This window comes from Acanthochromis polyacanthus, chromosome 17 (genome assembly GCF_021347895.1).
Source record: "Acanthochromis polyacanthus isolate Apoly-LR-REF ecotype Palm Island chromosome 17, KAUST_Apoly_ChrSc, whole genome shotgun sequence".
Classification (NCBI taxonomy): domain Eukaryota; kingdom Metazoa; phylum Chordata; class Actinopteri; family Pomacentridae; genus Acanthochromis; species Acanthochromis polyacanthus.
Window position 1 is genome coordinate 32,226,352 of NC_067129.1, and position 16,920 is coordinate 32,243,271.

Genomic DNA, 16,920 nt, shown 5'->3' on the forward strand with positions numbered 1-16,920 from the left:
TTTAACCAAAAATACACCGTCTCCTCTCACACTTTAGACATTGCAGTTTTTACGCTTTTAGACGGCGTGTCGAAATTGTTTGAAGTCCAGTTCCTATGAGTTTACCGCGTTCAGTGGTGGAAGCGGCTGACGAACTCCATTGCAAATGTTCCCATTTAATTTTGGACGCTAATTTACAAGATAAAGTTAAGGATGTCGAATATGAAACAAACACTCGTGAATGGTGAGGAGCAGCTCTTTAATTCGGCATGAATTAAAAAAAACCCACAAACTCGATTTACTGTGATATTGTGAGATTTGTTTGTGGTGATGTAACTTAGCCATTCAACAGAGTCCGCTAACATTAAAGTGACTGACGTGCAGTGTCTGTGTTGACAGACGTAGAAAATACGTCAGGGTTTTGTTTAGGTTGTTAATATGTAATAGTCTGTCGCTACTTTTGAAGGTAAAAAAAATACTTGTAGTTTGCTGGCTGTTAGTTCCGCCATTTGTTTTGTTTGCTGTTTGTGCTTTATTAGAACAGGGTCACGTGAATAAAAAGTTTTGCTATTTTTAATAGTAGTGCTGATTTCAACTCCCAAATCGCTGTCCGTGAAAAAGTCAGATAATGATATTTATAAGACATTATGCATGATAGAAAAGAGAACAGCAGATGACTGACATGACAGGCTCGGCACGCAGATTCACCTCGAATCACGGAAGCGCCTTCATCACTCGGATTACCAAGCCGGCTCATTAATATTTATGTCCGTCGGATTACCAGCCAATCACAAAGCGCGTTCATCAGCTGGCTCATTAATATTCATGTCCGTCTCATTAATATTTATGGTAAGGGAAAGTGCCGTATCCGTAGGCCACAGGCTACGGGTACGGGTCCGTATCTGTAGACACTACCTTTATCAAAAGTAGCTGTCTTTCAAGCTGCAGGAATAACACTGGTGTCAACTGGAGCCAGTTGAAGGCTGCAGTGATTCTGTTGACACGACAGTGTATCAGACTGAGGTTATTGAATATTTGTGTTTCTCTTCACTGTTGCAGCAGTTTTGCAGTTTGCAGGCGGTCCCTGTTCACAGCCGGCTGCTCATCGACACCAACGTTATTTCTGCAACTTGAAAGACACTTACTTTTCATAAAACTGGGCTTGTAGCACAACATCTGCCTTAAAACGATGGGAAAGAGGCATCATTTATGTTTTGACAACCTATATCTAATGAGTTATTGATACTGGAAGTCTGAATCAGTGAATATCTTTCCAACTTTACCAAACGCGGGGCCACAACCACCCCAGGAGTGATATATTTAATTTTGAAAAAAGCATTTAGATATGAGATCCCAGAATCAGCCACAAGAGGGAGACTCTGATAGAACAACGGCTAAATAAGGGAACATTGTGATATTATAATCTGTGATTTAGGATCAAATTATGCCATAACCTAATGAATGTGTTTGAACTAACCAAGTGTCTATTTTTTACATTCTTTAATGTGTAAAAATCAGAAGAGTGTCTCACTGTAAAAAGTGATGGTTTGATTATTTTTGAAAGGTTGTCTTGAGAATCTTTGTTTTAAGAAGTAACCAAGTCTGAACAGCAACTCACTGTGAAAAGTGATGTTTTTGGTTACCATAGGAAACTGACTAAAATGAGGAACCTATGCTTTATGAAATGGGAATGCTTTCAAGGTTTTGATTACTATGAAACTGAGATGTTTCAGAAAGAGTTTTGATAACTGTTAAAATAAGAGGTTTTTAACCTGGTAATGAGGTGAGAAGTCAAAAGTTAAGTGAACTAGGGTCAAATGTTCACCGTAAAGATTAAACTCAAAATAGATTGGGGATTTTTATAAGTCTGGAGATGGGAGACGGGTTGTCCAAAATAGATATTTCCAGTTCTCTAAAAGTGGAGGTGTCCATGCGGTCGGTGCATGGTACAAGTGTGCGAGTTGGGGGGGGGGGGGGGGGGGGGGGGGGGGGAATGGAGTCATCGCTATGTAAATTAAGGGTGCAGTCATTGCATATGCAAAAGGTTCAGTTCACTATAAATTACACCTGATCGAGACGCAAGTTGGGAGTCGTTGGGTGCTAGTCACTCGATGCAAACCAGGGTAGAAATGCCCTGAGCTAAGGGGATTTTACCACGTACACACGTGGACAAAATTGTTGGTACCCCTCAGTTAAAGAAGGAAAAACCCACAATTCTCACTGAAATCACTTGAAACTCACAAAAGTAACAATAAATAAAAATTTATCGAAAATTAAATAATCAAAAACAGCCATTACTTTTGAATTCTTGATTAACATAATTATTTAAAAAACAAACTAATGAAACAGGCCTGGACAAAAATGATGGTACCTCTATAAAAGATTGAAAACTATTTGACCAGAGTGACATGATTAACTCAGGTGTGTCATTTAATTGACATCACAGGTGTTTCCAAACTCATAATCAGTCAGTCTGCCTATCTAAAGGGAGACAAGTAGTCACCCTGCTGTTTGGTGAAAAGGTGTGTACCACACTGAACATGGACAACAGAAAGCGAAGGAGAGAATTGTCCCAGGACATCCGAAAAAAAATTATAGACAAACATCTTAAAGGTAAAGGCTATAAGACCATCTCTAAACAGCTTGAAGTTCCTGTGACAACAGTGGCTCATATTATTCAGAAGTTCAAGACCCAAGGGACAGTAGCCAACCTCCCTGGACGTGGCCGCAAGAGGAAAATTGATGACAAATTGAAGAGACGGATCGTTGGAATTGTATCCAAAGAGCCCAGAGCAACCTCCAAAGAAATTAAAGGTGAACTCCAAGGCCAAGGTACATCAGTGTCAGATTGCACCATTCGTCGTTGTTTGAGCCAAAGTGGACTTCATGGGAGACGACCAAGGAGGACACCACTGCTGAAAAAAACTCATAAAAAAGCGAGAGTGGAATTTGCAAAAATGCATGTTGACAAGCCACAAAGCTTCTGGGAGAATGTCCTTTGGACAGATGAGACCAAACTGGAGCTTTTTGGTAAGGCACATCAACTCTATGTTCATAGACTCAAAAACCAAGCATACGAAGAAAAGAACACTGTCCCTACGGTGAAACATGGAGGAGGCTCAGTAATGTTTTGGGGCTGCTTTGCTGCATCTGGCACAGGGTGTCTTGAAAGTGTGCAAGGTACGATGAAATCTGAAGACTATCAAGGCATTCTGGAGAGAAATGTGCTGCCTAGTGTCAGAAAGCTTGGTCTCAGTCGCAGGTCATGGGTCTTTCAACAGGACAACGATCCAAAACACACAGCCAAAAACACCCAAGAATGGCTGAGAGAAAAGCGTTGGACTATTCTAAAGTGGCCTTCTATGAGCCCAGATCTGAATCCCATTGAACATATGTGGAAGGAGCTGAAACATGCCATTTGGAGAAGACATCCATCAAACCTGAGACAACTGGAGCTGTTTGCTCATGAGGAGTGGGCCAAAATACCTGTTGACAGCTGCAGAACGCTCATTGACAAATACAGAAATCGTTTAATTGCAGTGATTGCCTCAAAAGGTTGTGCAACAAAATATTAAGTTATGGGTACCATCATTTTTGTCCAGCCCTATTTCATTAGTTTGTTTTTTTAAATAATTATGTTAATCAACAATTCAAAAGTGATGGCTGATTTTGATTATTTAATTTTCAATAAATTTTTATTTATTGTTACTTTTGTGAGTTTCAAGTGATTTCAGTGAGAATTGTGGGTTTTTCCTTCTTTAACTGAGGGGTACCAACAATTTTGTCCACGTGTGTAACTCGGACGGGGGATTCAACATGATCTGCAAAGGAATAACTGTTCTATTGGAATTATGGATGAAAGTACTGCTTTTTCTGCAAAGGAATAACTGTTCTATTGGAATTATAGATGAAAGTACTGCTTTTTCTGCAGTGTTTGAGGATTACGGAACTGTGATCTAAAAATAATGCTGTCTGAAGGAACATTACTGAACTCTATTTTCCCTGTGAGGAATAACACCAGAATGGATTAACAAAGTTTTTACTGACCCAAACAACCAAATCGGACACATGCAGATCTAAATCTGGTCTGGACCCCCGTCCAATTCCCCCTGAACCCCAACGAGTGACAAAGGCTTGTCGGGTTACAGGTGAGCAGCCCACTACGGCCATAGTTGACTGCTCTCTCCCTCCAAATGATGTAATCTGGGTGATTATTACTTCTCTTTTATGAAAGCATAGTTCCACTTATGAGTTGTGTTAAGCCATTGAAAGAATATGGATGTTTGATTAATTGTCTGATGATTAAGAGCTATTGCTACGCCCTTGCTAAATTTTATAATAAAGATTTTTGCTGCAATTAAAGTGAACAGATTAGAAATTCACTTTATCCCTATCACAGTCACTAATTATTTATATTTTCCCTGGTGGTAAAAAATCTGGTTATTGTGTGCATTACATCTAAAAAAGGTTCTGAGAGGTTACTAGTCTTTGGGACCGTGGGTGGCCTATGACAAACATATCCTTAGTTTGTTTTTTTCCTAACCTCTAAACTTTAACCGAGCAACTTACCAAGTGTCAAAACCCGTGAGAGGAAAAGCTGCCGTTAACAGACATGACTGGCAGTTAATTTAACCATTCAAAAGTGGCTACTCAGTTAAATTAATTATCAGAGGAAGCAGGACAGGCGTCTGGATGTAGGCAGTGAGAGGCTAGGCAAATTTTCCTCGAAATACCAGCTTAAATGTTCTTCAGAACCCATCTGGGTCAGAACCCACTGGGCTGGAGAACCGGACCCGTTAGATGGAGAGCTGAGGAAGGGGGTAGGGAGTTCCAGTGATCCTCTGAAGATCAATTATTAATTTAGTTGGTCTAGGGGGATTTGCGGGTCTCTCTCCTCCCCTCTACCCTTTGGGTTTTTCTCAAAACCTTTCCTTAACACAATGAATGTATTTACTGACTTATTTATTTAGTACTGTTAACATATCCGAGTTCTGAGTGAGTTTTTCTTTAGATAGGCAAAGGCCATTTATTGATCACATATAGGCTATTTAATAATTTATATTTAAAAAAAAAAAAGCAATGTAGCCACAAGGGGACACAAGCCAGTGTCTTATTTTGCCGGTCCCAAGCCCGGATAAATACAGAGGGTTGTGGCAGGAAGGGCATCCAACGTAAAATTTTGGCCAAATCAAATATGCGAATCAAATGTATGACTTACATACCGGATCGGTCGAGGCCCGGGTTAACAACGACCGCCATCGGTGCTGTCGACCTACAGGGTGCTGGTGGAAAATGGACGACTGTTGGTCAAAGAAGGAGGGGAGGAAGGTGTGTTCGTAGGAAGAGAGAGAAGAGGAACACCAAGAGTCTAGGACTGAGAGTAGGGACTTTGAATGTTGGAACTATGACACGAAAAGGTAGAGAGCTGGTTGACATGATGCAGAGGAGGAAGGTGGACATACTGTGTGTCCAGGAGACCAGGTGGAAAGGTAGTTAAGCTAGAAGTCTAGGAGCAGGGTTCAAGTTGTTCTATCATGGTGTAGATAGGAAGAGAAATGGAGTAGGAGTTATCTTGAAGGAGTTTGTTAGGAATGTCCTGGAGGTAAAAAGAGTGTCAGATCGAGTGATGAGCCTGAAGCTAGAAATTGAAGGTGTGATGTTCAATGTTGTTAGTGGGTATACTCCACAGGTAGGATGTGAACCGGAGGAGAAGGAGAAATTCTGGTTGGACCTTGATGAAGTGATGCAGAGCATCCCTAGAAGTGAGAGAGTTGTCATTGGTGCAGACTTCAATGGACATGTTGGTGCAGGAAACAGAGATGATGAGGAGGTCATGGGCAGGTTTGGTATCCAGGAGAGGAAGGCAGAAGGACAGTTGGTGGTTGACTTTGCAAAAAGGATGGAAATGGCTGTCGTGAATACTTTCTTCCAGAAGAGGCAGGAACATAGGGTGACCTATAAGAGTAGAGGTAGGAGCACACAGGTAGACTACATCTTGTGTAGATGGTGTAATCTGAAGGAGATCTGAGACTGCAAAGTAGTGGTAGGTGAGAGTGTAACCAGACAGCATAGGATGGTGGTGTGTAGGATGACCCTGGTGGTAAAGAAGATGAAGAGGGCAAAGGCAGAGCAGAGGACCAAATGGTGGAAGCTGAAAAAGGAAGAGTGTTGTATGACTTTCAGGAAAGAGTTGAGACAGGCTTTGGACGGTCAGGAGGTGCTTCCAGATGACTGGACAACTACAGCAAATGTGATCAGGGAGACAGGTCGGAGAGTACTTGGTGTATCATCTGGAAGGAAGGAGATAAGGAGACTTGGTGGTGGAATGAGGAGGTGCAGGAGTGGATCCCGAGAAAGAGGTTAGCTTACAAGAAGTGGGACACTGAGAGGACTGAAGAGAGTAGACAGGAGTACAGGGAGATGCAGCGTAAGGTGAAAGTAGAGGTGGCAAAGGCCAAACAAGGGGCTTACGATGACTTGTATGCTGGGTTGGACAGTAAGGAGGGAGAGACTGATCTGTATAGGTTGGCAAGGCAGAGAGACAGAGATGGGAAGGACATGCAACAGGTTAGGGTGATAAAGGATAAGGACGGAAGTGTGTTGACAGGTGCCCATAGTGTGATGGGAAGATGGAAAGAGTACTTTGAAGAGTTGATGAATGAGGAAAATGAGAGAGAACGAAGAGTAGAAGAGGTGACTGTTGTGGAAGTAGCAAAGACTAGTGAGGATGAAGTGAGGAGGTCATTGAAGAGGATGATGAGTGGAAAGACACTTGGTCCTGATGATATACCTGTGGAGGTATGGAAGTGTCTCGGAGAGGTAGCAGTAGAGTTTCTGACTGGGTTGTTCAACAGGATCCTTGATGGTGAGAAGATGCCCGAGGAATGAAGTGTGCTGGTGCCCATCTTTAAGAACAAGGGAGATGTGCAGAGTTGTGGCAACTCCAGAGGAATTAAGCTGATGAGCCACATAATGAAGCTCTGGGAAAGAGTAGTTGAAGCTAGACTAAGGGCAGAGGTGAACATCTGTGAGCAGCAGTATGGTTTCATGCCAAGAAAGAGTACAACAGATGCAATATTTGCTTTGAGGATGTTGATAGAGAAGTACAGAGAAGGTCAGAAGGAGCTCCATTGTGTCTTTGTAGATCTGGAGAAAGCTTATGACAGGGTGCCCAGAGAGGAACTGTGGTTTTGTATGAGGAAGTCTGGAGTGGTAGAGAAGTATGTTAGAGTGGTGCAGGACATGTATGAGGACTGTAAGACAGTGGTGAGGTGTGCTGTAGGTGTGACAGAGGTGTTCAAGGTGGAGGTGGGACTACATCAGGGATCAGCTCTGAGCCCCTTCTTGTTTGCTATGGTGATGGACAGGATGACAGACGAGGTTAGACAGGAGTCTCCATGGACTATGATGTTTGCAGATGACATTGTGATCTGTAGTGAGAGCAGGGAACAGGTGGAGGAGAAGCTAGAGGCGTGGAGGTTTGCCCTGGAAACGAGAGGAATGAAGGTTAGCCGCAGGAAGACGGAGTATCTGTGTGTGAATGAGAGGGACCCAAGCGGAAGAGTGAGGTTACAGGGAGAAGAGATCAAGAAGGTGGAGGATTTTAAGTACTTGGGGTCAACAGTCCAGAGCAATGGAGAGTGTGGAAAAGAGGTGAAGAAGCGTGTACAGGCAGGCTGGAACGGCTGGAGAAAAGTGTCAGGTGTGATGTGTGACAGAAGAGTTTCAGCTAAAATGAAAGGAAAGGTTTACAAAACTGTGGTGAGACCAGCCATGTTGTTTGGTCTGGAGATAGTGTCCCTGAGGAAAAGACAGGAGGCAGAGCTGGAGGTAGCAGAACTGAAGATGCTGAGGTTCTCTTTGGGAGTGACCAGGATGGATAGGATCAGGAATGAGTACATCAGAGGGACAGCACATGTTAGAGGCTTTGGAGATAAAGTCAGAGAGGCCAGACTGAGATGATTCGGACATGTCCAGAGGAGAGAGAGTGAATATATTGGTAGAAGGATGCTGAGTTTCCCACTGCCAGGCAGGAGGCCTAGAGGAAGACCAAAGAGGAGGTTTATGGATGTGGTTAAAGAGGACATGAAGGTAGTAGGTGTGAGAGAAGAGGATGCAGAAGACAGGGTTAGATGGAGGCAATTGATTTGCTGTGGTGACCCCTAAAGGGAAAAGCCGAAAGGAAAAGAAGAAGAAAGAAGATTTAAAAAAACAAAAGCATTTAAAATACTATTAAACTACTTCGGCATTTGAGTCACTAAAATACTGTAGAGTCTACGGCCACATTAGTCTGACTATAATCATCCTCTGGTAAATCCACAACCATGTAATGATGTCTCTTACCAAAGGGACTTCAGGAGATGAGTAGATGATGATAAACTGTGACCTGCTGGTTGGGTCCTCTCTGTTCACATGTTTCTTACATGTTGGTCTCCTGATGCTGCCTTACTTCAGCTAGTCTATGAGCAACAGAAAACACAGTTTGCCCTGTACCTATTGCCAGGGATTCCAGTCTTCCCACTCATGTCTGTGCTTTTGAAAACATCTTTGCTTCTTTGGATGTGGTGGAGTTTCAGGTGTAGACATATTTAAACGCACGGGAACAGCAGCGTCTGTAACCAGGAAACCCGTGACAGGACCGGCAAACAGACCTGCTGGACCTCGCATCAGGTCCCCGCTACATAGGTCTCAGGAAGATGAAACTGGCTGCCCTTAATATTTCCTGTGTTTTATTTTATTATGCAGTTTTGATGCATGTGTGACAGACATGTATGGGACATTTATGAAAATACGGAACAATTAGTGTCCCATATTGAGTCAATACGGGACACTACAATTAATTGTCAAATAAAGGATGATTCCATATTTTAAGGGACGGGTGGCAACCCGAGCCATGCCGCAACCCGAGCCATGCCGCACTCCCTTAGCTGCGGGCACTCTTCCCATTCTTCTCTGCCGGAGATGCTGAAAGAGGTTCGTTGTGCTGCTACTCTTCGTTTTCACAGTACCTTGCAAACCTTGCGCATGACTGTAGTTTGCTCTGTGTCAGTCTTGTCAAAGCCGAACCACTTCCATATAATCGATGTAACATGAGTGTTTTGGCGGAAGGAGATGAGAGGCGGAAGCAAACGCCAGTGGACAAGTCATGAAAGGCAGAAGAATCTATATTGTTATATATTTAAGCTCGCCTCGATTTTACGATTTCGCAAATTTCCAAATTGTCGGGTTTTAAAAAAGCGAATTAATCGAATTAATTTGATTTATCGCCCAGCCCTAATAACACAATTAAGTTATATCAGAGAAGGCATGACAAACTAACTGGACAGGCTAAATAGGGTACTCACAAAAATGGGGATGCAGGCTTGGGGAAAACAGAGCCTGTATGTGACAAAGGCAGACAGGAAACAAAGAACAAGAACTGGCGGGAATTGGTAGTGGAGGGGAGCTGAGTCTATGGGGAGCTGAAGCAGTCGGGAGGTAATCAGGGCTCGGTGGGAAACCAGAATCTATGAAGGGATCAGAGTCTATGGTCCAGTAGGGAGTGAGTGAATGAACTGAGTTTATCTACCTGGAGATGTGATTGGGAACAGGTGGGTTGAATGGACTGATTACTGCTGCTGACTCTCGTCACAGCAATCAGTAAAGTGCAGATAGGTGATGAAGGAGGGTGAGTGAGAGACAATGAGACAGGCAGACAGATGCAGAGACAGATGGATGCAGAAAGAGGGAGTCAGAGGGACAAGAAGGGAGAAGGAAGGCGAGGAACAGGGATCATAACAGTTGGACAAGCTTCGACTTATTTTGGCAAAAAGATATTTAAATCATTTTGGACAAATTGTGGTTCTACCTGCTGTCTGCTGGTTGATCCAATGCACATTTAAGAAAAGTGTCAAGTTTTGTTTCACTTGGACAAGTTTTGAGTATATTGGATGGATTTTGAATAATTTGAAACAGTCTTCGCGTCACTTTGGTTTCAGTGATATTGGAGATGTTTGGAGTCATTCTGAACATATTTGTTGACACATTGAACAAGTTTTGAGCTGTGTTGGAAAAAGAAATTCAGACAATTTGAGTCATTCTGGACCAGCGGTGTCTGGTGAAAAATATTCTAGGTGGGGCTGTGCCATATCAAGTCAGTTTCAGTAACCATCCCGATACAACTGAACAGAAACGGGAGGATATCAGTGCTCTGTGAAATAATAATTATTTAATGCCAATATTAATAATGAGGCATTTTTGCACAAGACATGAACAACATATTGCATAACCACAATTCTGGCAATAAATGATATATACAGCTGAGCACATGAAACAGTGCATTAGTGTTGAATTGACGACTCAAGTATGATGTTAAGTGTTAAGTATATTAAGAAATTAATACTAGAACAGAAAAATACTGTACAGTAATTTATGATAAAGCTAAATGTTACTAACTGATCAGAACTGCAACAATTAAGTGATTTTTCAATTACCAGACAAAGAAAAATACAATCTGCAACAATTTTGATGATTTCAACATTTCAGTGAACAAGCCAGAAAATGATGAGCGGATTACATAAGCAAACACATAATATTTAGACAAAATATGAAAAAATTACTCAGTGTAGTACATTGCTGGGTGATGTGTTGTGCTAAAATCAACTTTATACAAAGAAAAATCTGGTCAAGGGAATAAATGTGTGTGTGTATACAGACAGACAGTATCTTCTGTTGAAGATTACTTTGTATGAATATGAAACAGGCCTGGACAAAAAGTCCCTGTCTCAGATGTGAAGGCTGTCCTTCTCCAGACTGCATTTTTCAGCTCCTTCCACAGATGTTCAGTAGAATTCAGATCAGGGCTCATCGGAGGCCACTTCAGAATAGTTCAGTGTGTAACTGTGTGTTAGCCTTTCCTAGCATCGTTAGCTTAACGGTGTTCTCCATATGTGCCCTCCTCCTCTCGTGTTTCTTTATTTTCTCAGATAAATGTTTCATATCACTTACTCCTGAAACAGTCCATGCCGTGTCTGTCCCAGCCGTTCTATAGAACAAACACGGGAAGCAATATAAAGCATTTGCATGACTGCATCCAGCTAGCCAAACCTTCCTCTTGTACCAATTACGAGAGAAGCCTCTTGTATAAAATTTTACCTTTTTTTGCTGGTTTGTTGACTTATTTTGATATTAGGTTGATCTGGGCCTCGCTGTTTTATTTTGAGTTTTTCCACCAATGTTCTCCTTTCAAATAGAATTAGGAGAAGAGATCGTACACTTTCACCATCCGCCTTGCCCATCATTGTCCCTGTCACAGTTATCCACCGCACTCGCGTATGCTCACTTGGCTTGGGGCGATATCGATATCGCCCCTCTGGGCATCAGATTCGACGACGCTGATTGGATACATTTCTGTTGCTATGTCGAATCTCTTGTCGGTCATTGGCTGCTCTGCTCCACTGGAAGGGCGATTTCTCTAGTGCCCAAGCAGCTCAGCAGAGATGAGCAAGAAACTATTTTCCCCGAAAATTCTATTTAATATTTTGTACATGACATGTAATTGCGAATTTAAACACGCATGGTGCTAAAAATAACTGATTATTGTTTATTTAAAAAATATTTATTTTAAACATGAAAAATCAAAAACACCGGGGGGGGGGGGGGGGGGCAGTGCCCGAGCGCCCTCTATTGGCCAGCCGCCACTGTTCTGGACATCTTTTTAGTCCTTTTGGAGCATAGTTCGTTATACACAGTTTTGTCCTTTTTTCCCTGAATCTTTACAGCAGTGGTGAAAAGTGGAATGACACACAAAGAACCAAAAGAAACGTTAATAGGAAATACTGCAGGTGCCAATGAACTTCAATGATCCTTTAACATCTGTAGCTTCTAACAGCAGAAGGGATGTTTTGTGTCTCTGTGTTCCTGTGCCAGATCTCAGACTGGTTCTTGTTGGGAGGACTGGATCAGGGAAGAGCACCTGTGGAAACTTAATACTGGAAAGAGACGCCTTCAGTATTGGTGGTGCTGCTGCCAGTTCATCATCAGGTAACATGAGATAAATCTGAATCTGATGTATTATCTTTGGTAAATATTGATAATTGTTAATATTGTCTTTTGACAAGCCAGTTCAAGTAAGTGCAGTCTGTGCTTCTTGCGAAAGGTGTTGCTTCTATCTAAGATAGTGAGGATTGTGGTGTTACCTTCAGAGGGAGGTAGATCAACAGTATGGGATCAGGGATGGAGTGGTTCAGGAAGAAGTCTGAGGAGGCTGGAGGAAGCTCGGTGTGAAGCTTAGCTTAAATGGAGAAGGCTGAACACCAGAATCATTGTCGAAGGAGGCTGAGTGTTCTGTAAAACCCACGATGGAGGAACGTCCTCACTGGAACACTGAAGACCTGGCAGACATTGGAACAAAGAGGTGATCTGATGGACAGTTTTCATGGAGTGGACGGTCACGTTGTGCCTCTTAGACCACCTGCTCGATCTCCCACCTGGACGCTCCTATCACACAGGACGAGGAGTGAATGGTTTTCATCCTCAAGTCTTCCTCGGGGGATACGACTTGGTGAGAGGACAATGAGCTTCATGTCCCTTCATGGCCTCCAGGGTTGTAGATGAAGGTGAAACTAAATCATCCCAGGAACAAGGCTCACCGAGCCTGGTGAGAGCTGAGTCAGGAAGCATTTTATAGACATGAAAGGTTTTGTGGTTGGTCCAGGACACAAAGGGATATGTTAAGCCCTCCATCTAGTGCTTCCATTCCTGGAGGACCAGGACCACAGCTAGTAGTTCTGTGCTGATGCTGTAGTTCCTGTCTGCAGAGAACAAACCAGCCAGAAAAGAAGGAACAGCTTGTGACCAAAACAGACCAAACACCAGAACAGTGTTGAGAAAAGATAACCCTGACTCCAGTGTCAGTGGCATCAACCATGAACTGTAGAGTTGATTCAGGGGAGTTGCTACTTGACAGTAAAAATAAAGTTCTGTGTGGAAGTGAAGGCTTTAACAAGTGAAACACTGACGCTCAGGTGAGCTGAATAAGAACACAGGTGGATCTACTCATGGAAACACAATGGATCAGAAGAATTGCAAATAAGATAATGTAATAGTAAAGTCACGTAGAAAGTAATATTCAACTGATTCACAGGTGAGGGCTGGAGAGTCACTGTGAAAGTACTGAAACCACAGAACAATGTGGCTCTGGAGATCAAAAATAGTCAGAATTTAACATAGTGGTGAGGTGAGCTATAGATGTGTGTGATCAGCCAGGTGCAAAGAAATTTGCTATACCTTAAGGGAAAAAGGGAATAAGGTCAACAGAAAAAAGGGGCATGTGAAAAGAACAAAAAACACAACCTAAACACAAAACTGCGTACATGAACTTTACAAAGATGTTTCACCATGCTGAATGTATCTTCTAACAACTTGCTCCTCTTGATAACAGGTTGTTCCCGATGACAGACAGCACCTTGCATGGAAGTTCTGTCACTTTTGGTGTGTGAATGAGAAACACATCATTTAGAGCTTTGAGTACCGTTAAGGTAGTAGGCGCTATATATGTACAAACCATAACATGCAAACTGTGTTTCTTCTCCTCAGGGAACACTCAGTGCTGTCTGCAGATGGAGATGATGACCAACTCCATGAACTTCTACAGAGGCGAGCCTAACTGGAAGGTGACGATCGTTGAGACTCCTGGATTCTCAGAAACACCTGAAGTGAAGATGGAGATCAGGAGATGTGTCGACATGTTGTCCCCGGGGCCCCACGCCGTCCTGCTGGTCATCAAGGTGGGGCCCCAAATGGATGAAGAACAAGACACCGTGAGGCAGATGGAGGAGATCTTTGGAGAGAACGTCTGGAACCACACCTTCATAGTCCTCACCTACGATGACCAGTCAGAGATGGATGTTGAGCTTCAGTTGTACAAAACTAAAGCCAAGCTGAAAAAGATCCTGAGAGTGGGAGACAGATACTACGAACTCAACATCAACTCCAGCGACTTCCTGCAGGGTTTCCTGAGCAAAGTGGAAAAGAGGGTTGCTGAAAATAGAAGGAGGTTCTACTCTGTCCAGGACAGAGCCAGAAAAAGGAAGATTATAGAAGTTGATGGCGCGAATACAGATTGAAGACATGTTTTTATGCACTGATTTACTCCACAGATAAAGTATTTTTAACTGGACATTTCATTATTTTTTTCTGTCTTTCCATTCATAAGAAAGTTGCAACAACACAGCACAAAATAGAAAATCAACAAACACCTGTGTGGCCCCTCATCCTGTTTCTGAGTTTGCACATTGATTCCTTTCCTTGACTTACAGTAGATCTTGTTTTCTGATTAGACGTCAAACTACATTTTTTTCTCATTATTTGTATTCTGTGCTATTACAATAAAGTTCAACTTAATCTAATCTAATCTAATCTAATCCAGTCACTTCATTTTAGTTGCATCTTACTTTATCTATCTATCTATCTATCTATCTATCTATCTATCTATCTATCTATCTATCTATATAGATAGATATTAGTGGTGGAACATGGTTTAAAAAAATTAATTAATTACAGACTTTGTAATTATTAATCGCAATTCGAACTTTTGTCAAATAGCAAGATTTGACACGAAAAAGTGAAGTTTTTCAGTCCAAATAAAATTGTGGTTGACAGCTGAATCAATGAATAGACCTACAGCCATGGCCATAAGTTTGGACACAAGTACCATGACGCTTGTGAATCTTAGAAAATACCACAAAATTGTCACTTACAATACAGTACACAACTCCTGAGAACTATATTAAGTTTCATATTTTAAAAAAACATCAAAAGAGTTTGGTGTCATTTTGTTATTCTTACCAAATTCAGTTGTGGAAGTACTGCATTTTTTTGTTATTTTCTTCTAATATTATGTTTTGGGAACAAAGTTGTTCCAATTGTTGGAATTTATTGATAATATTATATCCCTTGTTGACTAATTAAACTGGTGCTGTCAAAAAATATTAGTTATGTTCTGTAATAGACATCAAAACAGACATAGTAAGTCATGCTGTGTCCAGACTTATGGCCATGGCTGTATACCTGTTTATAATATCAAATCTATTATAAATGTAAAATGGTACATATGGAAAAAAATATTTTGATGATTTAAAGTCTGGATTTAGTCTGTTTTTCCACTGTATGGCTATAACAAAAGCATTAGTAGCTCAAGGTCCTTCAGAGAGTTGAAAATCCAGAGATTCATTCTGTTTTCATAGTTTCTGGGTCTGATAAATGGTTACATTTTGATGCTTCTTTTTTGTTTAGGAATTTAAATTTTATTTATATTTTTTATAAACAAAACGTTTATAATTAAGTTATTAAAAGACATATTTTTGTTGTTTAAGTTATTACTCCTCCAAGAAGGCAGAGCCTCGACAGTGTAATAAATTAAACAATAAAATAGTTTGTTTCATTTCTATTTATCTGCATTTTTCATCTGTCTGCTACATTCACAGATTACTGCAAAATCAAAGTGAAATTATAGTGATTCAACATTTTAAGACTTTTTGTAAACTAAAACACGGTCTTGAAAAATGGTCTGTTATGGGATGGCTACACTGTTAGCCATTAGACTGTTGTCGCTAACGTTAGCTCTGGTGCTAACAGCAACATGTTTTACCATCAGCTTGAAGTGCTGCAGTGATATGAAAACTCTTTGTTGCACAATTTGCACACAACCACTTATTGATGAGGTATTGTTTATAATTACCTGCTCTTGCTCTTTTATTTGTTCACTTTAGGGTTGATAATAATGGTTTCATGTTCCTAAACTTTCCATGTTTTTAAATGTCTTCTTCTGTAAACAATTAAACCTAGAAAGTCACAGAGAATAATTGCTAAATTAAAAACAAAACAAAAAGTTCTATCAACACTCACTGAGGAAACTCCCCTTAAGGTTGGATCCAAAAACAATCAATCCTCAAAGACCTCCATGTTAAAACGTCCAGCCTTAGAGCAGAAATAAACATGTTTCACAAAGTGAATCTTCTACAGCTTTGATTTCCTCAAACATTCCAAATGGGAGGTTAATCTATGATTCTTCACTCATCATACTTGTGCATATCAAGCTTTCATGTTCACTCTTATCAGTGCTCTAAGTTTGTAGAAGGTTTTAGTTGCTCGTGACCTACTTCCTGATTTGCTGCATTCCAAAAGATTCCCATGCTGTTGGCAGGATTCGAACCTGTGCAGGGAGCCCAAATGGATTTCTAGACCACCAGCTTAACCACTCGGCCACAACAACCCACACAGAGGCTTGTTTTTAAACCCAGAGAGGAAATCACAAGACAATTTCTTTTATGTTGCATTTCTTTAGAAGTGCTTCGTGTTTGAACCTGCAAACTGCCATGAAAAGTAAAATATTAATGCTATTTCGATTATTGTTAAATGAAATATTAAAACAGAAATATTATGTCATTCTTTTAGAAAAGATTTTGGGGGCGCTGTTTCACTGCTTTTGATTCCAGCATTGTAGCACAACTCTGTCATATAAAGAGAAGAAAACTGTTATGTCAGGTTCATTATTTCAGAGCTGCTTCTGGTAACTTACTCTGTAATAATACCCTGACAGGCGGGATGATTATGGCTTTTAGTTGGATTGGTACATGAACAGTCAACATGTAAGACTGAGGCCTTCGGTCTTATCATTACATAATAAAAGTGTTTCTATCAACCATTTAATCAATCTCTATTGGTTAGATCAGAATTAACCTGAAGAAACTGATATTGCTGATATTAAAGCATAACTTTTGCAACAACAAAAGCCCTCAGAGAGCGCAGTTCTCCGCCAAGGCTGCTCAGTAGTTGTATGATGGAGTCTTCAAAAAGTCGTGTTCCACAGTTGATTTGCAGTAGGATCGCAATCATGTGATTTTACAATCAATTTGAACTATTCTACAGAGAAGAGTGGACCAGAATTCCTCCATGGTGATG

At 41.2% G+C, this 16,920-nt stretch overlaps 1 protein-coding gene across 1 annotated transcript in view; it reads left to right on the top strand.

The window, feature by feature from the left end:
• LOC110972118 (GTPase IMAP family member 8-like) overlaps positions 1-14,366 on the top strand; it is a 323,852-nt gene extending 309,486 nt beyond the window's left edge. Inside the window, exon 11 of the mRNA XM_051937134.1 lies at positions 13,746-14,366. Within this exon, the coding sequence (XP_051793094.1) occupies positions 13,746-14,084 (339 nt within the window). The 3' untranslated portion in view covers positions 14,085-14,366. The remainder of the gene's footprint in view (positions 1-13,745) is intronic.
• Positions 14,367-16,920: the final 2,554 nt, after the last annotated feature.